The following is a 22,860-nucleotide window of genomic DNA, read 5'->3' as shown; positions in this document are numbered from 1 at the left end:
ACATCTAATTTTATAGACCTATAGGAAATTTATTACAATTAAAGCATGGTAATATAAGTGTGGCTGCTAATATAATCTAATAATAATTGTAAATGAATTATTTTTGCAATAGTCTTATGACTTGAAAGTTCTTTCTTTGAAAATTCAAAAAGGTGATTTCCAGGGCAATCTCAAGCAATTCTTTGTGCGAAAATTTTCATTTCGACTATATTAATGATAGAGCGCACAAAGCGCTATGACCTGTATACTCTATCATGTTTTCCATGAGTAATATTTTCGCAAAGGGAAAAGTAGCTTGAAATTACTACAGAAATCACCCGCTACAAAATCAGTCTAATAACTGAACTGGGCAGCTTAGAAACAATAGGAAATGGAAAAAAATTGTCTTAAAATGGGAACATAAACATTTTTCTATCTCCTATTGTTTTAGAATTGTAACTCAACTTAGTTATTAAACTCGAGTTGTAAGTACATACATCATTCAATCAAGTATTAAATAAAAAATTTTTAAGCAACTGTTCAAAGTTATATTATATTATTTTATTCGATCGAAAGTGAATAATATAGTGGAATTTATAATCGTAACTGTTCTCTATATCAAGTTAATGGAATTAAACTGGTTCTTCCTCCAGTGCAGGAGCTTGATCAAGACGACTCGCGAACGCTCCATCTGGCACCCAACCAGACTCGTCAATCGGGGCTGTTACAGTTACCTCATTTGTACCCCAAAAATAGTAGCTTGTAAAAAATATCCATAGGAGAGCATATACTACCTATAGTACCGAAAATTTGTAAATAAAAACACAACTCTTGACGTTAATCTCTGTGTTGCGTGTACGATAATTTTTTCACGCTGGTTATCCAACAAATACAAATACAATTCTAATCAAGATACGAAAAATTCAATCATTAAAAAACAAATAGTTACTTTGAAAGCTACTTTCGTTTCTTCTCTAACCATATTGCATAATTACTGTCACAATTTTCTCATTTTGGGATTCTCCACTTTTTGTAGGACAAATGGATGACCACAGTTTCGACCCTTTCAGAAGTAATTAAAAAGGCTGTCTAAGAGAGAGGGAGGTTCTGGAAATTTTGTAACAAATGTTAATTTGCAAATTTTGTTCGACTCGAGAAAAAGAGCAATTTAAAAAAAAAGGTGTGTCTTCCAAATTTAGTCGTAAACAGCTGATGCGCGATTGTCCAGCTTATCTGGTTTAAACCGATCGCATCACGCTCGCGAATCGCAAAGGTAATGTGGCTGTATAAATACAAGCATATGTAATCGTGCGTCGGGATGTTTGCACTCTGATAAATAAATAGATCGAGCGTTTGTTTATTCCCCGTTATTATGCACAATTCAGAATGAACAGCCTTGGTTTGAGTTTAATTTTAAAAATGGGCTGTATATGCTCCAAGGAAACGATCACAGTAAATTCAAGAAATTATACTGTTCGTGAACATCTTGGAGAAGGGCAAGTTTTAACAATAAAACTATCTTTCGTAGATTATCATGATATTTCTGATTACGTTCGTTTTCACGGATACGTACCGTTTATTTTTGCGAATCCTTTTCATTTTATTAATTGATTGATAAATTTCCTTACAATATTTGCATAACCTCTAATATAATAGCATAATCTTTATTTTATACATTTGTGTTTTGCAGAAAGTCAATTAATAAAATATGAGCTACACTCATAATTAATTTTCAATTAATTTCATTTATGATGATTTCAGTGGTTTTAGCACCGTACTTTTAGTGGAGGATGCAACGACGCATAAGAAGTATGCCATCAAAAAAATTGTTTGTCATGGACTGGAGGACCAGAGACTGGCAGCGAAAGAAATAGAATACCATAATCTTGTTAAACATCCAAATGTAATAGAATGTATTGATTCCACGTATAAAGGAACAGCAGATCCTATTGTGAATACTACCAGTGAAGTATTAATTGTTTTACCCTACTATCATGTGAGTCATTATATTTTATTATACAATAATACATTTACAGATGCAGAATAAATAGCATATTTACAAATTTCGATAAACCAAGGAAAGTATTAATATTTTCTTTTCTTCCAGAGGGGCACGCTTGCAAATGAATTGGAGATACGTGCTAGAAATAAAGACTACATGAGTGCATTAGATATCCTAAATATTTTTTTACAAATATGCGAAGGTGTAAAAGCATTTCATGAAGCAAAACCAGAGCCTCTTGCTCACAGAGACCTAAAAACTGCAAATATAGTTCTTGGTGATGGAAGTACACCGATTATAATGGATTTAGGTATAGCATTATTTTGTTTTAATGTTAAAGATAGCATCATTAATTCAAGATTTATTCTGGTAGGCTCCGTAGCACCAGCTAGAGTTAAAGTATGTGGCTCACAAGCAGCACAAACTTTACAAGATTTAGCAGCGGAGAGATGCTCAATGCCGTATAAAGCACCAGAACTGTTTAATGTTGAAAGCTATTGTATGGTAGATGAACGAACTGATATTTGGGTAAGGTGAATGTAAGTTTTTATTTCCAATTATACATTATTACTGTACTCATTAAAACCATATATTCCTTTAGTCTTTAGGGTGTATTCTTTATGCACTGTGTTACTTTAAGTCGCCTTTTGATACTGTGTATGAAAGAGGAGACAGTGTTGCTTTAGCTGTAATGAGTGCGAATATTACGTTTCCAGAAGATGCACCATATACAGAGGTATAAATGTGTTTACTTGAAGTTTGGAAACTTTTAATCTTTAATTGTTTTTAATTTTACAGGACATGCAAAATTTGATTTTATCGATGTTAAAAGTAAATCCCATGGAACGTCCTTATATATATAGTGTTATAGAAAGTGTACAGGATGTTATCACTAAATTAGAAAACAGAGTATAATTATGTAAAAAAAATTTTAATATTTATTCGAAAATTTATGTACAGACAATTTTTTATATCTGTATCACATATATCAAAGTGAAATTTTAATTGCCTCGCAAGGAGATAAAAAAGGTGGTACCATAACGCGAATAACGTGAAATGAAAATCTTTTAGAATAAAACACTGGAAATTATTTAAATGCATTTTGAAATATGTATTTCATCTTCTTTGAAATAAGAAGTTTGTAGAAAATACATATTTTCCTGGAAGACATACTTTAGATAAATTTCTACACTGATTTTGTAAATATTAATTGTTTTTAAAATAACATTTTAAGCTTACCACGCATTTATATAATACATATATAGGAATCATAAATGTGATATAAACATTTAACATTCAAAATAGTTTATAAAATAGTGCTTTGAGCATAATTAATTCTTTTACATAGATTGACTTAAATACACGTGATTTAATACATATGTGTAAAGTAAAACTTTTTGTAACATTGCTAAAGGAGATGCATTATTTAAATTCATATACAAATTAACTACTTGCTATGAAACAATAATGCACCATGTAATATATGCGAATCTTTTATATAATAATATATTTTTATATAATGCAGAAATTCGTGTATTTTCACATTAATTATTATTGATATTAAAGAAAAATGTTTTGATATCTCTAAATAAATATTACTAATATTATAAAATTGTCAGAAATTCATTTTTAAATTGACATACTATCTTAAGTGCGCATTAATAGCTTCTTTTAATTAATAAAAATCGCTTAGATGCGCGTTAAAATTCATATATTTTAATTAATGGTAGATTTGTATGCGTTACAATAATCGTACGACATGACGTATGTCCACACGTCATAAGTATGTCAGAGGGGTTAGATAATATTTTAACGTATTTATGTACTATTTTTTAATAATTCAATAGAATTAAGAGCCGTTATTTCTGTTCCTTTTAATTGATCGGAATGATCTGTATAATATTAATCGGGAATCGGGATGATTTAAATTATAGAAGACAAGTCGATAACTTGTAGTCCCACTTCACAGCGGTAACGTCGATAAAGCTAAGAATGTAAAGTAGTTTTTTGTACGAGTCTATGGTTTAAGTAGATATACGGACGTCTCTTTCGTTAGTCTTTTATACAGTGAAGACTTGTTGAAATATTATTGAATAGATTTTCACAGGCAGCAAATCGTAAGTTACATTTCATATTAGCTTTACGAATATCGTAACCGTTTCTCGTTTCGATAAACTAACCTCATCCGTTCCGAAATCTTTGCTACAATTATCTTAAACCTGAGACGAAGTTGTAGCAATTTAATGAATAGTATCGAGATGAAGATAATGATAATTAGTGTTAGCTTTTGTTCGTTCTCTTTATAAGTATATCTTATTCCCGATTTTTAAACACGTCGTTGTAAAGTTTAGCTATGAAATGTTAGAAATGTATAACCTCAAATTTAACTATCTTAGAATTAAGATTCGTTTGTTTAATTGTTCGAAATTATTTACTTTATAATATGGATTATATTTGACGCGAATCGTTCGAATAATTTCGAGCTGTTAATTTTGTCATTTCCGTTTTCTATATTTCTTTAAAATTTCTAACAACGGTAATGCTAGAATACATGCAAATTTTAGTTTATCATGACATAGCAAATGCTAATCGTGTACTCTCTGTTTGAAGAAAATGGCAAAAGTTACTCGTAAAAAAGTAATGCATTATTCATCGTTTCTAGGAGTTAGAATTCTATTACTGTATTGATTTTCATTTCGCATTTGAATAGCGTCACTAGATTTCGTCAAATGTGAATCGTCGTAGAAAATTTGTTATACTGTCGTAAGTTCGTTGATTCGGGTAGATTCGTTAAGAGCGGCTAGAAGTGATTTAGCTTTTCATATCTTGATTATTCAAATAAGGTCAAGGTTTGCACATTGATGCAGAAGATGGTCAGAAGTAGCAAGCTGAACGGGGAAGGGCCTTCGATGAAACTGCTAATAAATACGATCTATTTTTATTCTACGAAAAATTAATTCCTACCATCGTTTTGTTATGTTGTTACGCAGAAATTTCGTAATTTACTGAATAAATAAAAAAACATCTGGACCGGATAAAGAATTGGCCACTTTCGCTGAAGTAGTGCGATTTATCAGTTGATAATTATGAAATCATGTCACAAGAAAATGATAATTTACGAAGTGAAAACGGAATATGATCGCGCATAGAAGAGTAGACAAATTCGTACATTGTAATAACAACCGACATTCTTAAATATTGTCATCAAAGTATATTTGTTTACGATTTTTTACAACATACAATTGAACTTTTAATCAATTTGTTACAATATACAATTTTTACAATATACATTTTGTTTATAAAAACCGTTCTTGAATTTCAGATCGAACAATAGACGAGTCTAGTGCGTTCGTAATTACAAATACTGATCGTTTCGCCAGTAAACTATATAAATTGTATAAATTCATTAGGTACGTTCAATAGTGATTTCTTGGGTAATAAAGTAGCGGGTAAATTACACAATAATAAAAAAAATTTAAAAGCTTCGCTATCTGTCCACGTGGTAAGCACTGATCGCGTTACAAGTCACGTGGTCTATTCTAATATAATTCTCGAAACTCGAACATTTTATACAATCAACGTGGATTTTATCAATAAATCTTTGAACGTCGAGAAATATTCCGTTAGATGGTATCTGCTAAACTTAATTACATCTAATAATCGAGCAAGAAATATGCATCTTCCGTATGCGCATATTTAAATTAATATCTTAGAGCAATTTAAAAGTCACAGGCCTTTCGTTCGATAAAGTCGTGCTAATAGATACCATAAATATCAACACGTTCGACCGAGATACATTATTTTCTTTTCCTCGTCCAAATTATGCTCGAACGAAAAAAGTAAAAGAAAAAGATATACTGTCGTCGAATCGCGGTACTATTGATGTGCAAATAAAAATTATAATTTACAAAACTAGTTTTTGTACATTGTAAAATGGAAACAACTTGCATGGGAATTAAAATGGAAAATTCTACGTACGACAGAGTAAGAAGAGCGAACACTTCGAGCACTTATCGTAACGATTATATAATTTTAGAGAATATTCTTTCTTTTATTTTAATCTTCGAATTGTAAGGGTTATAACGCGTGACATGTGAAAAAAAGATTAATATATCCAATTACGGGAAAAAAACCAAGTAAAGTCTCGCGATATCTTGAGATACGAGAGAGTTATGTGCACAGTGCCGTTTGGAACGTTCAGTTAACCGCCAGCAGCTTCGTGAGGCGGACGTTTGGTGTTATTCTTTGCATCAGATCACGTAGGTTAGAATAATTAGCGTGAGCAGCTTGAGATTTATTCCGTACAAATTGTGTTTATCTATAAACAGAATATTCTAAAGCTTTTTTGTAAACCGGCTGCATTTTTCCTCGTTGCTTTTTACTCCGTTATATGTCCGTTTCTTCTTCTACGATCGCAGATAATTATTCGTCTACATCTGTTCAAAAAATGTTTATTCGAATTTTTTGTTAATCGTTCCGATAGAAAAATATTGTGCGAGATATTTATGTAACATTTCATGCATGTCAACGTTCCGATAAATTAACGTACGTTATAGAGTCGTGTCAAAAATGTAAAAACAAAAAAAAAAAAATTGAATTCAATGACGCGAACGACCACGTAGATACTAACAGCGAGGAGAAAGTTACACTTCAGATTGTTTTCGTATGTTTTCTATATTCTATTAACATTCCTTGCAAGTATGTACGATCTAGTGAACTCGCGTTTCGAGTTAAGCAGCAAATATATTCATAGTCCCATTCATTTATCAGTTCCTTGTTGACATGATTTATGTAAATTTTCCGGATGTGTAATATCCTTCGCATTGAAGTGTTTTTAACTTAGAATTTTTCAAGTCTTTTATGCATCTTTGTTGACATAAAAATTTAACATACAAAGCAAAATATGGCGAAGCAGCATGATTTCTCTAAAAATATAACTGGACGTTAGAGCGTTCATTGGAAGAAGATCTGACAAATTCTCGGAAGAATCTTTATTAAGATCGATGTATACACGTGTCTCGTTGCTTATATATTTTATTCAAGTGTGAAATACAAAATTATGATACATGCGTTCTTATTAGAGTTAAGGAATTTGGGTTTGGGTTTAGTGGAAGCGGATGCGGCCCTGTGCGGCGATGAATGAACCAATAGAAGATCGATCACGTGATCTCTTTCACCGCTGTCGTCGTTTTGTTCCATGTTTTGAATAAACGAAGCCTGTAATATTTAAATACAACGCAAAGTCGTACGATGTTTAGATAGAGATTGATTTTACATCAGCGAAGTTTGCTATGAAACATTTTTATTTGATAAAAATGTTGAATATCGATTGAAAAAATCTTCGTTAAGAGAGTACCGTAGATTCGAGCAATTTCTCTCTTTATTTTCCTTTCCCATACTTTTGCATTAAACAAATGGTTAGCAGGTACTAAAATGGCGACAGTTGTAATATTTCGGCAAGTTTTCTCTGTTCGTTGCTGGAATCCGGTCGGGCAACTTTTACTTAGACCCGCCCGATTTAACGTGAAGAATTTTGAAAGTTAATGTTCTCTATATTTATTTACCGTTTGATACCTAGAACGGTTCACGAAAATGTCTCCCTTTTAAGTGTCGACGATGAAACAACTCTATATTAGGATTATTAGGAAACTATATTTCATTAACTTTTATTTCTCTCGCATATTTACCAGGAAGTAATAATTCTTACCAGAGTTAACCTCTTTGTTTAGGGGTTACCAGAGAAATGTCAGCGAAAGCGATTCGTGAAGCAACCGGAAAGGATCTGATTAATCGCAAGCTACCTTTCGGTACGGATGCGGTGAAATGCCGGTTCGTGACCATCACGGAGGATACGAACTGGGCGCACGTGGCGAGCGAGAATCCATGGCTCAAAACGGAGAAATTAGTCGTGAAGCCTGATCAGTTGATCAAACGGCGTGGGAAACTCGGTCTGATTAAAGTCAATGCGAATTTGGACGCAGTGAAACAATGGGTCGGCGAGAGGATGAACAAGGACCAACAAATTGGCAAAGCAACTGGCAAGTTGAGAACGTTCATCATCGAGCCTTTCGTTCCTCACAAACAGGTATCTATTACCGGTTAGAAATGGACTTGCGCGTGTAAAGATAGAAAATATTAATGGAGATTGTTATTTATAGGAAGAGGAAGCTTACGTTTGCATCTATTCTCATCGAAATGCCGATACTATTTTATTCCATCACGAAGGCGGCGTCGATATCGGCGATGTCGACGCGAAAGCCTTGAAGTTGGACGTCCTTGTAGGACAAGAAGCACCGGATCAATCCACGATAACCGAGAAATTATTGGTGCACGTTGCAGATAATAAAAAAGAGTAAGCATACAATCATTGTATGGTTCACGTTTGTTTTATATTGTATTTCTTGTTAACGACATCGTTTCTTTTTCATTTCAGAACGATTGCTAAGTTTATAGGATCTCTGTATAAGTTATATGTTAACTTATATTTCACGTACTTAGAGATAAATCCATTGGTGGTGACGGATAATGGAATTTATATACTTGATCTTGCCGCGAAGTTAGACACGACCGCGGACTTCATATGCAAACCAGACTGGGGAGAGATCGACTATCCACCGCCCTTCGGAAGGGACGCTTATCCGGAGGAGGCCTACATTGCGGATTTGGACGCTAAGTCCGGGGCTAGCTTGAAATTGACTATATTGAATCCAGCTGGTCGTATATGGACGATGGTTGCTGGCGGTGGTCAGTAGAAGTGCACAGCCTGTATCATTTACACGATTAATCGGGTTCATTCTAATTAAATTGTGATTGTCTAGTCGTTTGTCTCACTTTAAAGTTTCTCGCGTGCTCTGCGCATTTTTCATTTCACGATTGGTCTCTTTTCAGGCGCGTCCGTCATATATTCGGACACGATCTGCGATTTGGGTGGCGCGAACGAATTGGCCAACTACGGCGAGTATTCGGGTGCGCCGAGTGAACAGCAGACGTACGAGTACGCTAAGACTATCTTGAGTTTGATGACGAAGGAAAAACGAAAAGAGGGAAAGATATTGATCATCGGTGGTGGTATTGCTAACTTTACAAATGTAGCCGCGACCTTTAAGGGCATCGTGAAAGCACTGCAGGAATTTCAGCCTAAATTAGTAGAACATAAAGTACAAGTATTTGTAAGAAGAGGAGGGCCTAATTATCAAGAAGGTTTAAGGTATAAATAAGAAATTATGTAACTTTTTGTTGTTATTTAGAATATTTAATTTAATAAATATAATTTGCATTTCGAATTCCAGAATAATGCGTGAAGTTGGTAGAAGACTCGGTGTTCCCGTTTACGTGTTCGGCCCAGAGACACACATGACAGCTATATGCGCAATGGCTTTGGGTAAAAAGAAAATTCCAGACCCGGAAGCTCAGGAGTTTTCAACCGCCAATTTCCTCCTACCTTCGGGACAAGACGTGGGTCCCTCGGCACACTCCAAGAGTTCTTCTTCCTCGCCAACTAAACAATCTCCATCGAAAATGAGCGACGATTCCGTTGATGGATCGACGCATAAACAATTATTCAGTAATAAAACCAGGGCCATCATTTGGGGCATGCAAACCAGAGCCGTTCAAAGCATGTTGGACTTCGATTTCGTTTGTCGCAGATCTGAGCCATCTGTAGCAGCTATGGTATATCCTTTTACCGGTGACCACAAGCAGAAATTTTATTGGGGACATAAGGAGGTACGCTTTAAACGAAATTGCCTTTATTTTATTCGACAATATCTGTTGAAAATTCAATAAATTTTTCTCTTATTTTTATCTTCTCTCTAATAATAATGCAGGTGCTTATTCCCGTGTATAAACATATGAAAGACGCTATGACTAAACACACGGACGCGGACGTTATGGTCACATTCGCGTCTTTGAGATCTGCGTACGAGAGTGCAGTCGAAACGATGCAATTCCCTCAAATTCGTACAATTGCTATTATCGCCGAGGGAATACCGGAGAACATGACAAGAAAATTAATTTTAATGGCCGAACAAAAAGGTGTCACGATCATCGGTCCGGCCACCGTTGGAGGACTTAAGCCTGGTTGTTTCAAGATTGGTAATACCGGTGGAATGATGGATAATATTCTTCATAGTAAACTTTACAGACCTGGCAGGTACAGTTCCTTATGATACACTTTCTCAATGTTTACTGAATAATATGAATTTTGTATATTGAAAGAGTTATTACTTTTAGCATTGCATACGTCTCCCGTTCTGGAGGCATGTCTAACGAATTAAACAACATAATCTCGAAAGCTTCCAATGGAGTGTTAGAAGGCGTTGCCATCGGTGGAGATCGTTATCCAGGGACAACATTTATGGATCACATAATGCGTTACCAAGCTAATCCTGAGGTGAAGCTTATAGTTCTTCTTGGCGAAGTCGGTGGCATAGAAGAGTACGAAGTTTGTGAAGCAATGAAGAGCAAAAAAATTACAAAGCCGCTAATCGCTTGGTGTATCGGTACCTGCGCTAGCATGTTCAGTTCCGAGGTACAATTTGGACATGCTGGATCCATTGCCCATAGTAATTTGGAGACTGCTTCTTCCAAGAACGCTGCACTCAAGGCAGCCGGTGCTTACGTCCCCGATACCTTCGATAATTTAGGTGATTTAATAGAGACTGTTTACGGAAATCTCGTCAAGAGCGGAGCGATAGTGCCTGCACCGGAAGTTCCACCGCCGACTGTTCCCATGGATTACAATTGGGCTCGAGTACGTTTAATCATCGTGTCGTGCAATTATTCGCCGCTAGTTATATATCTTCCGACAAGGTATAATTCCAGTGATTTCATTTTTTAGGAACTCGGTTTAATACGAAAACCGGCTTCGTTCATGACATCGATATCTGATGAACGTGGCCAGGAGTTATTGTACGCTGGAATGCCAGTAACGGAAGTTCTCAAACAGAACGTGGGAATCGGTGGTGTAGTTTCTCTGTTATGGTTCCAACGATGCTTATCACCGATATACTCTAAATTCCTCGAAATGGCTTTAATGCTAACGGCCGATCATGGACCCGCTGTATCAGGGGCGCATAACACTATCGTATGCGCAAGAGCTGGCAAAGATCTGGTCAGCTCCCTCGTGTCGGGTCTATTAACTATTGTAAGTGAAATTAGAATATTTGAACTTTTCACACCGATATTCGTTTAATATATAATTACTTGGTATTAATAAATTAACAGGGCGATCGTTTCGGTGGAGCATTAGACGGCGCAGCTCGTATGTTCTCCGAGGCATACGATGCCGGACTTCATCCGCAACAATTTGTGAATGAAACGCGTAAAAAGGGCAAACTCATCATGGGCATTGGCCATCGTGTCAAGTCCATAAATAATCCAGATATGCGAGTGAAATTGATCAAAGAATACGTAATGGAGAACTTCCCTGCCAGACCATTGGTAGAGTACGCGTTAGAAGTTGAGAAAATAACCACGAGCAAGAAGCCTAATCTGATCTTGAACGTAGATGGTATACTTGCTTGTGCTTTCGTTGATATGCTCAGGAACAGCGGAAGTTTCACGAGAGAAGAGTCACAGGAGTATATCGAAATTGGTGCTATAAATAGTTTATTTGTTCTTGGTAGGAGTATAGGTTTCATTGGTAGGTATTTGTTGTAAGATCGCCTGTGCAAAGATACGTACAAATGTTTAAACGATACGATTATTTTGTTACCGTAGGTCATTACATGGATCAAAAGAGACTGAAGCAAGGCCTATATCGGCATCCCTGGGACGATATTTCTTATGTATTGCCGGAGCAATATAACTGTTAAATTCACCATCCATTTACATCAATTGTCGTAAACGCATAATGAAAGTTACGACTTTATTTATGAAAATTTTACATAGTTTTGATGATCGCGTCATACGTGCTTTCCTCATAGTCGTGAGTAAAATTAACTATATTACGAATCTTCAATTTGATATTAAACGTTAAATTAACGCGTAAATGAAAGTTATCATTTAATTTATTTCTCGAAGCTATGTTCGATAAAAATGTGATTAGAAAAGTTAACAGCAGTTTATTAAAAGAATAAATGTACGAAACAGTAAAAATTGTTCATGCAAATAAACATTCCATGAAGCATTTTCAATTCAAAACGGAAGATGAGGTGTAAATCGGAAATATTTTCCAATTCTAGAGTTATGTGCAGTGTGGTAATATATTAATTTTTATAATTATATGATATATATCTGAGGTAGCACAAAATATATTTTCTTTCCGGTTTACAAGAGTATCGATATTATTTTATTGTATACATGCACATATACATGTACGAACATGAATATGTGCACACTCGTCATTACATATGTATAAATATATAATTGTGTATGTATAAAAATGGGTTTTGCGCACACATTTCATATATGTATACATATTGCACAATTTAGTTTATCACGTACGTACATGTAGGAAGTAATAAACATATATAATATTTAAGTATTACACTTTTTTTTTCAGTTGACCTTGTTATTTCTTTGATATTTAATATCGTATTGATTGTAAATAGAATGTAGAAGATGATCGTCCAAATTAAAACTGTTTGTTAACGAGAGAGTATAGTATTTAAAAAGGGAAGTAATAAAATATTATTAATTGCACTTCAGCAATGGTTTAAATCTCAACTTGTAAACATTGTAAAATAAAGACAACGAAAGTGTTGTAAAGGAATAATTAAATGAATGCTTCCTTACATTAATACGCATTAACACATTTCTTCTGCGGTATTAAAATACATTTAAGTACATAATTATAAAATGCGTTTATTTCGTTCACATAATATTGTTCGCATAGAGTAGCTTTCGATTTGCAGCATTGTTCAAATATCATGCCACAGAATGAATCAATATTTATCAGCGTCCTTACATAAAATTAAATTTGCTTATCGACGGCATTTCAATTTCTATTGAATGTTTAGACGATACTTGTGTACTAATTAGAAATAAAAATACCTCTTTTTATCTAGAAACGGTGGAGATATGCAGCAAGTGCTAATACATTTCTCTAAAAAATATTTATTTTGAGCATAATGAATGTAAATGCTGAATAAATGATTCGAAATATTTGTTGTATTTCAATTAATATTTCGATGGAAGTTTATCCTAGCCTAATTAACTTAATAAATTTGATAATTTCTGTAAATATGATATATAAATAAAATAAGCCAAAAAACATTTTACAGGTTATTAAGATCACAGGCTTTACCGTTCTTTAGAGAAACTATATAACAACTCTTAATACCACAGATTCGTGGATATCCAAGCATAATTAAAGAGATATAATTTTATTGAGTTTCTGGGATATCGTCTGCAGCCGTATTGATAATTCGTTCACGATCATTTGGAGGTGGTCTGTGACGGCCCAAACGATACCTACATTTTCTAATTAACTGTGGAACAATAACGTTGTTATAACAACACATTCCAATGAGTAGAACAATGAACCCAATCAGCTGAAAATTAAAATAAACATGCAATCATTTTTAATTCAATACCGACTCTGAATGATAAATTTTTGTGTTCACAGTAAAATCAAAAACCGTGCAAAGTAATTTTTATATTTACCTGTAAATAATGGAAATCTTGCCATCCGAATGCTAAAGTAAAGACCCATATAACGATTGTTCGAATGCTATCTAAAATCATTCTAGTGGTGGCACCCATTTCTTTGGTAACGCTGATACCGGCGAAATTGAAAAAAGCTATACTGAATGATATACCTGTGCAAACGTAAGTTAGGAAATAAGTTTCCAGGAACAATAAATAAATATCTCTGAATATACTGACCAATTATTGCCATCAATAAATGGCCACTATTTTTAATCTGAATGAATGCGTCTTTAGTGGCTTCAAGAGTTCCTCGAGAATTGTCAGCGAACGGAGGTGACGCGTATATAAAATTAAGGGGAATCATTATTATGCATATAGTAATGAATCCAAACAAACCTATGCGAAAAATATGTCAATTGTAAAAATCATACTGTACATACATACACATGTATACAAAAATATTTGTACCTTCCCAGCCGACTGCTTGTAATGCTGGTATGTTTTGTCCTGCTACAAATTTCTCTTCTACCACCATTTGAACCGCAGTTATAACCTACGATAATAATTAGTACACCAGGAAGTGAAGAAGGATTTTTACAAAATTAAAATTAGACAAATCTAGCCCATAACTATTCTAGTCTCCAAAAATCCTTGCTCCCATTGATTATACCTGTGCACATAAAATGAGCAAATCTCCCGTTAAAATGGAATTTGTGCTAACATCTGAATCTTCCATAATTATATCGCTTATCCCAACAAGGGCTAATCCGATTATAACCATTGCTATACCAGACCATTCTCTACTTCCTAGTTTTCTATTAAGAAAACCCATAGAGAGTATAGCTGTAAATATGATAACAGCACCGCGAAACATTTGAAAGCTGCTCGCATATGTCATGTTCAGCCCGACGTACATAATAGAGGTAGCACAAGTATCGCATAAGGCAGGGATCAATAAAATAAAAGGGTTGAATACAAGTGAGCCTTTAGTCAATGGATTATTATCTACAGATCCATCCTGTAATTAGAAAAATTTTACTCTGAATGTTTTATCATATATAAAAATCAGTGAATTCTTAGTTGAATTGAAACTTACGCCTCTACGAACATAATAATGATAAAGAATTTTGAATACTAGAAAGCACATCATCTCTCCGATAAACATGAAAGAAGATTGCATAAAAGGATGATTGAAATGCCTAGGCTGGCCATCTTCTCCTGGTACAACTTGTTTATCCGCATATCTAAATAGAAAAGAAAAACAACATATGCGTAATTAAATGTATTTCAATGTTCTACATATTTTGATTACTTACTTTACAGATAAAGTATTAAAAGATCCAGTGACGACCATAAGTACAGCTAAAACACATTGGTAATACGTCCATGCCATCTTTAAATGTTTATTAGAATCCTAGAAACGAAATTACATGATTCTTTCCCAATAAACAATTACAGAGTAATATTAACCAATAATGTAAAACATACATAGTATCAAAAGCACATACAACGCTGAACTTGTATCTGAAATTAATAATTTAGCAAGAATGAAACAAAATAGCGTGGTTTCAGATAACATAAGAATCATATTACTCATTCTTGATAATCACATACTCTCTCCGTTAATCTGATCGTTCAACATATGCAAAATTGTTTTCAAAGGTATAACGTTCCAACTGAGATTCGAAACAAGAGGAAATTAATTTAAATATAATAGTACAATCATGCATATTTTAGAAATGTTTAATATCCAAGTTGATCGATAGGCGTTGACACTTTAAGTAACACAACAATTATTACACATTTCCAAGAAAAGAACAAATAACTTTCACTTTGTTGTACGAACAGAATATTTATAAATAATTAACGAATGGCGAACAGACAGATTATGAAGTATGCATAAAACGTGATGGGACAAATATTTTTTAATTATTTTGATAGAAGCGAGAGTAAAAGCAATCGAAGATTCAGAGAAGAAAATTAATAGAAATATCATTCGCGTTAAACAATAATATTTTTTCAGATTCTATTCCGCGATCGATCGTCTCATTTATATAATATATATTACATCTCTGTTAATCTCAGACGGGTGATTTTTTATAGTATAAAATGATAAGTGCATAGAAAGAAAAATCGAAGTTTTTCTCTCAAGTGAAAGTTAGAATTACATAAAGTTTAATTAAATACCTCTGTTACGGTATAATTAATGGGAACTGTGCCAACTATTCATGCTATTATCGTTAGAAACATGTAAATGTACAAATTCTTTTTTTATAACAAATAAGATAACGTATTTAAGTTCATTGTATGAAAATGATAAAAGTCACGATAAGTAAATGTAACTCATAAATACGACCGTCTGTCACTGATGATTAATGCGAAGAGTAGGTTGTATATATCAGTTCAGAAGGTTCTCAACTTGAACAGTGTCTAACACACACCCACGTAAATACGTGTTCTCTCATTTCTCTTTTATGTTTTGGCAAATATTGAATTAAATAGATATATTTGTCATGCAAAATATATTTATTCCAGGCAGGCATCGCTTTTCTCTTAAAACTTCATTCTTTGACATCGTCAATGAATATTGTCAAATTTATAAGTCAAATATCTTCTAACAGATGTTTCCAAACATGGTATTTCTATCTACAATTCGATGGTCTATGCCGCAAACCTTAGCGACAGACGTGTTTTAATACTAATCGATTCATTTAAACTTTTTATTTCAAATTCAATTGAAATTTAGCAAACTTTTCAACGCCGATAATACAAGTATGCGCATAATATTAGAAAAGGTATTTACAAATGGCATCACGGAACGCATTCATTACTTTTACTGGTGTAACAAAAATGTCTAAACATTAAACATTCATTATTTCATAGAATATCGTAGTTTTATGCGAATATAAAATAAAATTACGAGAAGTAATAAAGAGGAGTTATTTTTGACATTTTTATTACACATTCACGAATATTTATTACACCATTGTTTCTTATTAATACCATTTTTGAATTAGCATCGTTATCAGCGTTAAAGTTGATAAAATTATATTAGATTGGAAGTCAGGAATTTAAGTAAGTTTAAAAATGCCGCCACGGCCGCGCATGCGCGTATCGATGTAGTTTGCACCACTGAACATTCGTGTCATAGATGGGAATGTTGTTTTTCAAAACATCCTGTCGGAGATAAAAGGTGAAATATCGCGAATTTTTGGAATCTTATAATATAAAAAGAAAGAAAAACGTTAATTCTGATATTAATAAACTATAGTTTTTGCGCTAATTTAAATCTTTATTAAATGAGCTACAGATTGTACAGTGGAATAAAGAATTAAGTTAGTAACTTGAAAGAACCGCTGAAAATAAGGTTAACAAATCGTTCTAGTTTCATGAGAATTGTACCTTATTCTGGTTTGTACATGTGTTTACATACGAGCACGTCGTGCTTATCTATAAATCGTATAAAGAATGAAATTTTTATTTACACACTCGGTCTATAAGATATAAAACACGAAAATATGTGAGTATCAGAAATAGTCTTGTGTAAAGTGATGAATGCTAAAATCGTGTGCGTAGCGCGAAATTAAATAACGCACACGAGGAGTATGGGAAGAAAATAAAATAAAATAAAAGGTCAACGGTATTCTGTGTCGCGCAAACATTGAAAATTCCGCACGAGAGCACAATGACATCGTTAAAGGATAATCGAAGGTTATCCGAAGTTTTGGAATTGTTTCTATTACCTAATTACAACATCGTGTCCACTACCTACCTTGATCTTCTGCTATCTCACATTTCAGAGAATATTAAAGAATGTAAGAAATTCTTTTGTCTCATATTATAACGTACAGTAAGATTAAGTCGCCGTTTTCATTTTGATTATATTTGTTAACTACCTATATAATTTACACGTCTGGATAATTTCTTTCCTATTACACGTTTGATTGTACAATTTCAGCTAGTACAAATGATTATGCGCACTGTGAATTCTTCCAAAAATGGATAATGAAGGCTCTTAACATTTGGCATAACGAATGCACTCCCTCGCAACCTATATCGATATTTACCTTAAAACTTGTGGGAATTGTCTCACGTAATGAATTACAGTTTCATTATTGGCAGTTCCAAGATGTATACAACAAAATGTGCGATATTTTTAAGTTACATTCACCGGACTTACCAGTGTCCATCAAAATGGCTTATACCACACTGTTATGCAATTTAATTAATCACAGAAGCGGAAGACAATGGATTATAGATTCCGGTGAACAATACAGTTTCTCACATGCGTGTAAATATATTTAAGTGTTGTAAACGATACATATTTTATAGGTATTTGGAAGGATGTTCTAAAGTATGCTCAATTGAATCACACTCTGTATGTTACTCGTGAGAGTCACAAATTTTTGTGGCTTTTGCTCTTACACGAACACCAGAATACTGGTGTTTGTAAGGAAATTATTTCAGTGATCGCAGAGCCATTGACGACTAACAACTTTGAGTCTCAAGTATGTCAAGCATTGGGAGACAATTATTTAGATCAAAATAAGTTATTGTGTACTACGCTAGATTTATTGACCAATATCATTGAGAATACATTGTTCGAAAATTTGGAGAACACAATACCCGAACTGTGTGAAGAGGTGATCAATTTGGAAATGAGGGTGAAAGCCCTGTTCGAAGCGTGCATCAGTACAAAACTGTTACCGCAAATTCACAAGTTGTTACTGCTTTGTTTGTTCATTCCACTTAAACAGTTGTGTAGAGAGAGGAAGAAATTGGCAGATGCTGACGTGTCGTTGAAATTTTGCTGCGATTTGAATTATATATCTCTTATGCTTCTCTCGAAAAAGTATGTAGGGGAAGTAGTGAAAATGAATAAGCTTTTAATGATATATTGGAAAAAATTGCAAGCGTTACATGAAATTAATTTGAATCAACAGCATAAATTTGAGCTCCAAGCTATAACAATAATGGTGAGTAGCTCTCTTTTATCGTTCAGTTATTGTAAATAATTTAATTAGTTTTTCTTTTCTGTATAAATAGATTTTGCCTTTGTTCTCATGCATTAGACATTCATATATCGATCATGATTTTTTTGACATGTTTATTACAAAAATGTTTGATGTAACGTGCACAGCTGTACAAAGATTGGCATACAACATCAGAGACACTATAGTTAAAAATGACTTGCCTATAGTACAAATTGCCAAAGTAACTGTTGATATGCTTTTGGAGATAACAGAAATTATGGACAGGGTATGTACATACTATACAGAGTTATTGCGAATTAATTATTTATAGTTATTTGTATTTAATAGTTTTGTACAATTTCATATTAGGATATTGCAGTTATAACATTTCAAACATTATGTTATGTATTAAAAAATTGTGTACCAGATACATGCAATGAAGTTTTGAATAATACAAGTAACACAGCAAATAACAGTGATTGCGGGTCAAGAAAAGCCGCATATAAATATCCGTTAGATGGAGATCCGATAGTAGAACATCCTGGATTATTATTATCCATTCTAAATGGTTTAGCAGTTATGACAGAGAAATTCAAGCTAAAATGGCAAGAATGTGTGGAAACTATATGTCTGTTGTCACTAGCTCAAGAAATTTTGAATCACCCTGGGATAGTGCCTATGGTATGTTTTAATTGTACAATTAGAGCGCAAATTAATTTATGACTTCCATGTTACATCTTCTGTATGAATCTGTGGTTGTAGATCTGTGTAAAAGCTTTGAAAGTATGTAAATTGGCAATACAGAATTTTATGCCGCCCAATTTGGTACTACTGATCGAAACAGATAGTCACATGAATGAAATTGGACCAACGCTCTTTAGAAGATTACATGATATAAACTGGGAAGTCAGAGACAGTGTATTGGAAGTTTTAAATACCATCGCTACAATTTCAGAAGACAGTACGTAATTATTCGTGAAGAGAGAGTTACCGTAATATGTGAAATATATAAATGTTTACAGAATATCCAGCATTCCAAGAATTTTTATTGGCAAACGATTTTCTGCAACTAGCAATTGAAATTGCCAAGACGGACGCCGAAAGCTACGTCCGAGCGTCTGCTTTAATCTTTATTTCCTCTACTGTTCGGATAAACAAATTGTGGGATGCAAAATTGTCGCAATTTGACCTACCTGTACGTTTCATTGAAAATGTGAAAATTGCTGCTCGAAATGCATAGAAATAAAAATACCTTCTTTCATTTCAGAATATTGCGATAGACTTATTTAATAATGAAAGCGAAGCTATAGTTAGAAAGGAGGCTGTAATTTTAATAAAAGAATTATACGTACATCGTAAATGGCCGTGAGTAAAGTTGCGCAGAACTATTGCTCATCGTGTATCGAATTTTATTGATTGTACATCTCTGTTTAGGAAAAATATTATTGATTTGATGTCACGAGGAATGGCCACAGCTGCTGTATTCGATCTTCATTGGGAAGTAAAGATAAGCGCTCTTGAATACTGGAAACAATTTATAAAATCGCACTTATCTGATCAAGGGGTACTCGATGGTCATTTTCCAAAAGTGACATTTTCAAAAGAGCACAGAAAAATTGTATCGTTAAATGAATCTGAAATAAAACGAAGACTCAACAAGGCTCTGGATGAAATGGCTAAACAAAATTGTTTGGGAGTAAGTTTTATTATGCATTATATATTTCACAAGGAACAGAGAACTTACATATTATGTAATACTTAGGTACTCTTAGTTACTTTAGAAGACGATAGCGATTTTGAAGTCTGCAAAACATCCGCTGCGATAATAATGAAACTAAAAACATTCCTGTTGAAGTATAAACTAAATGAACCTTTACCGATTTTGCCTCTACCTAAAGATAGTGCTACGCTAGATACCTCTTATGTTAAGTACGAATCAGCGGATAGTGTTGAAAGTTCCAATTGCCAAGTGATCAATAAATCTAGCAATGTGATCGAAGAAATAGTAGACGCTGACGATGCGAATCTTCTTGCTTCTATCTATAAAAATTCGATGAAAATGGATAGTGGAGTACAGAAGTCGGAAGAGAAAACGTTTCAGTGTATTTCTTGCGTGACCAGGCAAGCTTTCCTCCAAACAATTTTGAATTCTGATATTAATGCTTATATCGAAGAGAGAAGTCGATGGTTGACTACATATACCACTAGTTTCGAATCAGTTTTGGACGACATATTAACGATGTACAAACAAGGAAATATGAATTCAATGGATTGTTACTGAATACCAATAGTGTGTCTTACAAAATGTGTAAAACAAGAATGTAAATTTCACTCCTACGTGAACATAAGTAAGGTATGAACTTTTTGCTAATATATTATATCTAATGTTAACACGTTACATTGTGAATCACATTGATTTCTTTGGTATTCTTAAAATATATTTATTTAATACATACAGACTTATAATGTACTTTCTTACAGGGATCACACGATAGAAATATAACACAATATTTGTGCATTGTTTGTTATCTAGGTAGTATAGAATGAAGCAACATATAAATACTTATGTATTTAGCATACATAGAAAATAAGTATTGTTATCTGCATTCATTTATATTGTTTTTGTTGACATAAAAGAAAATAAAAATTTTTTTATTCATAGCAATAACACTTTAACTTAATGATATAATCTGACTTTAGAAAAGTGAAAAAAATCTATTTGTACTTTATTCAGTCTTCGTGCTTTCTTACATAGGTGAAACAAAAATTTTCAGTGATAGATTAAATTGTTTCAGAATAGATATTTTCATCGATAGACATTTCCTGTTTGCCAGCGTCGTTTATAGCAGTAACAGAATTCCATGAAAAAGGATTATACAATTGATTATGTATTAAAATGCTTGTATCTCTGTCAGTTTTGGTATCTTCTATCTTTTTTTCAACTTGTGTTAAATCATTGTTAATAGTTGTATTGGTAACTGAATCTTGAGTGTCCCAAAATGAAGTTGTCGGGCTTTGAGAAGAGTTAGAGTTCGACGGTTCCATAATTATATTCTTTACTCCTATAACATTTTCAATATACTGCTTAAAGCTTGCTGCATTTGCATCATCCATATCTGTTCTTTCTTTCTTCTTTCTTCCTCTACGTTTCTTGTTACTTAACTCGTTGCAAAGACTTTCAATGCTGTCAAGAAATTCTTTGTGATCTATCTCTTGTTTTTTGTTCAACTCATGCTCCCAAGCAATGAACTCGCTGCAATTTATTGCGCACATTGTACTATCGTGACCAAATTTTCTTGGTGAACTACTTGCATGCTTGTCCTCGTACACAGTAATATTTTGCAGTTCAGGCTGAATAAAAAAATTGTTATATGAATTTTTATTATTATTGCTATCATCTAGACTTAGTGGTTTTAAATATTTAATTCTGGTAGGTTTTGTTTCATTCCAAGTTTTCAAACCTTGAAGCTTGATAATAGTTTGCGACAATTCTATGGGATTGTGATATTGAACATGATGGCTATGTAAGTCCATAATGGAATTGTTCGCACGCTGGCATATAATGCATTTATAAATTAAAGACATCTTAGTTAAATGTTTTAATTGTATCTTGAAAAAACGACAAATAATGCAAGAAAACGTATATATATGTATTAAAAAATATTATATCTTAAATTCAATTACGATAAAATTGCTGACACACCTACAATAAAAGATAATATTTTAGACATTTCTAAAAATACAACAGTTTTTATAGAAAGAAAAAACTGACAGAATGAAACCTTTATTTTTAAGGAATCGAAATTATGAGGTTATAGAAATATTTAAAAAATACACCAACTGAATTACAGATAATTATAATTTACCGTGCGTGACTGTAACAATTATAGTGCGATACAAGTTTTTATATATTGCATAACAATTAAAAGAATTTAATCAAGTCTACATAACGTATAGATGCGTTCTGTTAGAGACGATATCTATCGACCCACGTGAGAATCTCTGATAGATGAATAAATATTTATCGATAATGATTTATTACGAAGTCAGGTATATGTACAAGCATATATAACATTTATTATGATACATTCAATCTGAAGTGTATGTACATATTTATAGTAAAAATTAAATCGATTCCAGTCCTTTCAAACACACGTTAATTAAAAATATTACAGCAAACAATAAAATAGAATAAAATTTTACACTCATGATCGAAATGGTAAAGAATAAATAAGTTACACTTCTTCAGTGATCAATAGATATTTATTTATTGTTACATAACGCGTACTGTGTAACTTCTATACGAATACAACC

General features: G+C 33.2%; 5 protein-coding genes and 1 long non-coding RNA gene across 10 annotated transcripts; 3 read left to right on the top strand and 3 right to left on the bottom strand.

Annotated features, from left to right (window-relative positions):
- Nucleotides 1-564: 564 nt before the first annotated feature.
- Nucleotides 565-1,015, bottom strand: LOC143427748 (uncharacterized). Its single transcript, XR_013102351.1, has 2 exons — nucleotides 929-1,015; nucleotides 565-773 (listed from the first exon to the last, which is right to left on the bottom strand). It is a non-coding gene; the product is annotated as an uncharacterized LOC143427748 (long non-coding RNA).
- A 277-nt stretch (nucleotides 1,016-1,292) lies between these two features.
- Nucleotides 1,293-3,014, top strand: LOC143433018 (serine/threonine-protein kinase 16). 2 transcript variants are annotated; one of them, XM_076910103.1, is made up of 6 exons: nucleotides 1,293-1,475; nucleotides 1,741-1,975; nucleotides 2,087-2,291; nucleotides 2,355-2,509; nucleotides 2,583-2,717; nucleotides 2,780-3,014. In XM_076910103.1, exons 1-6 carry the CDS (start codon nucleotides 1,366-1,368, stop codon nucleotides 2,894-2,896), a joined length of 957 nt encoding a protein of 318 aa, XP_076766218.1. In that variant the 5' UTR covers nucleotides 1,293-1,365; the 3' UTR covers nucleotides 2,897-3,014. The 2 variants fall into 2 exon arrangements, with proteins under 2 accessions (XP_076766218.1, XP_076766207.1); XM_076910092.1 differs by having other exon boundaries at nucleotides 1,298-1,431.
- A 942-nt stretch (nucleotides 3,015-3,956) lies between these two features.
- On the top strand, nucleotides 3,957-12,677 carry Atpcl (ATP-citrate synthase). Of its 4 annotated transcripts, none has more exons than XM_076908918.1 (11): nucleotides 3,957-3,975; nucleotides 7,711-8,066; nucleotides 8,140-8,333; nucleotides 8,415-8,725; nucleotides 8,870-9,188; nucleotides 9,271-9,706; nucleotides 9,808-10,133; nucleotides 10,214-10,733; nucleotides 10,821-11,126; nucleotides 11,207-11,624; nucleotides 11,702-12,677. In XM_076908918.1, the coding sequence occupies exons 2-11, from the start codon at nucleotides 7,725-7,727 to the stop codon at nucleotides 11,794-11,796; spliced, it is 3,267 nt and encodes a 1,088-aa protein (XP_076765033.1). In that variant the 5' UTR covers nucleotides 3,957-3,975; nucleotides 7,711-7,724; the 3' UTR covers nucleotides 11,797-12,677. The 4 variants fall into 4 exon arrangements, with proteins under 4 accessions (XP_076765033.1, XP_076765032.1, XP_076765029.1 ...); XM_076908917.1 differs by lacking the exon at nucleotides 3,957-3,975 and adding an exon at nucleotides 4,017-4,098; XM_076908914.1 differs by lacking the exon at nucleotides 3,957-3,975 and adding an exon at nucleotides 6,111-6,244.
- A 517-nt stretch (nucleotides 12,678-13,194) lies between these two features.
- Nucleotides 13,195-15,180, bottom strand: Tango9 (transport and golgi organization 9). The gene is made up of 8 exons (XM_076908913.1): nucleotides 15,062-15,180; nucleotides 14,890-14,987; nucleotides 14,670-14,817; nucleotides 14,244-14,591; nucleotides 14,042-14,126; nucleotides 13,811-13,969; nucleotides 13,589-13,743; nucleotides 13,195-13,476 (listed from the first exon to the last, which is right to left on the bottom strand). Exons 2-8 carry the CDS (start codon nucleotides 14,964-14,966, stop codon nucleotides 13,309-13,311), a joined length of 1,140 nt encoding a protein of 379 aa, XP_076765028.1. The 5' UTR covers nucleotides 14,967-14,987; nucleotides 15,062-15,180; the 3' UTR covers nucleotides 13,195-13,308.
- A 2,034-nt stretch (nucleotides 15,181-17,214) lies between these two features.
- Nucleotides 17,215-21,193, top strand: LOC143422131 (integrator complex assembly factor Brat1). The gene is made up of 11 exons (XM_076892573.1): nucleotides 17,215-17,388; nucleotides 17,532-17,837; nucleotides 17,906-18,549; nucleotides 18,620-18,832; nucleotides 18,916-19,227; nucleotides 19,309-19,507; nucleotides 19,569-19,741; nucleotides 19,814-19,911; nucleotides 19,981-20,242; nucleotides 20,309-20,899; nucleotides 21,028-21,193. Exons 1-10 carry the CDS (start codon nucleotides 17,259-17,261, stop codon nucleotides 20,825-20,827), a joined length of 2,856 nt encoding a protein of 951 aa, XP_076748688.1. The 5' UTR covers nucleotides 17,215-17,258; the 3' UTR covers nucleotides 20,828-20,899; nucleotides 21,028-21,193.
- A 103-nt stretch (nucleotides 21,194-21,296) lies between these two features.
- LOC143422140 (uncharacterized) lies at nucleotides 21,297-22,174 on the bottom strand. Its single transcript, XM_076892586.1, has one exon. It carries the CDS (start codon nucleotides 22,129-22,131, stop codon nucleotides 21,328-21,330), a length of 804 nt encoding a protein of 267 aa, XP_076748701.1. The 5' UTR covers nucleotides 22,132-22,174; the 3' UTR covers nucleotides 21,297-21,327.
- Nucleotides 22,175-22,860: the final 686 nt, after the last annotated feature.

Source organism: Xylocopa sonorina, chromosome 1 (genome assembly GCF_050948175.1).
Source record: "Xylocopa sonorina isolate GNS202 chromosome 1, iyXylSono1_principal, whole genome shotgun sequence".
Lineage (NCBI taxonomy): Eukaryota > Metazoa > Arthropoda > Insecta > Hymenoptera > Apidae > Xylocopa > Xylocopa sonorina.
Note: the sequence above shows the minus strand (reverse complement) of the source record. Positions and strands in the feature narration are given on the sequence as shown.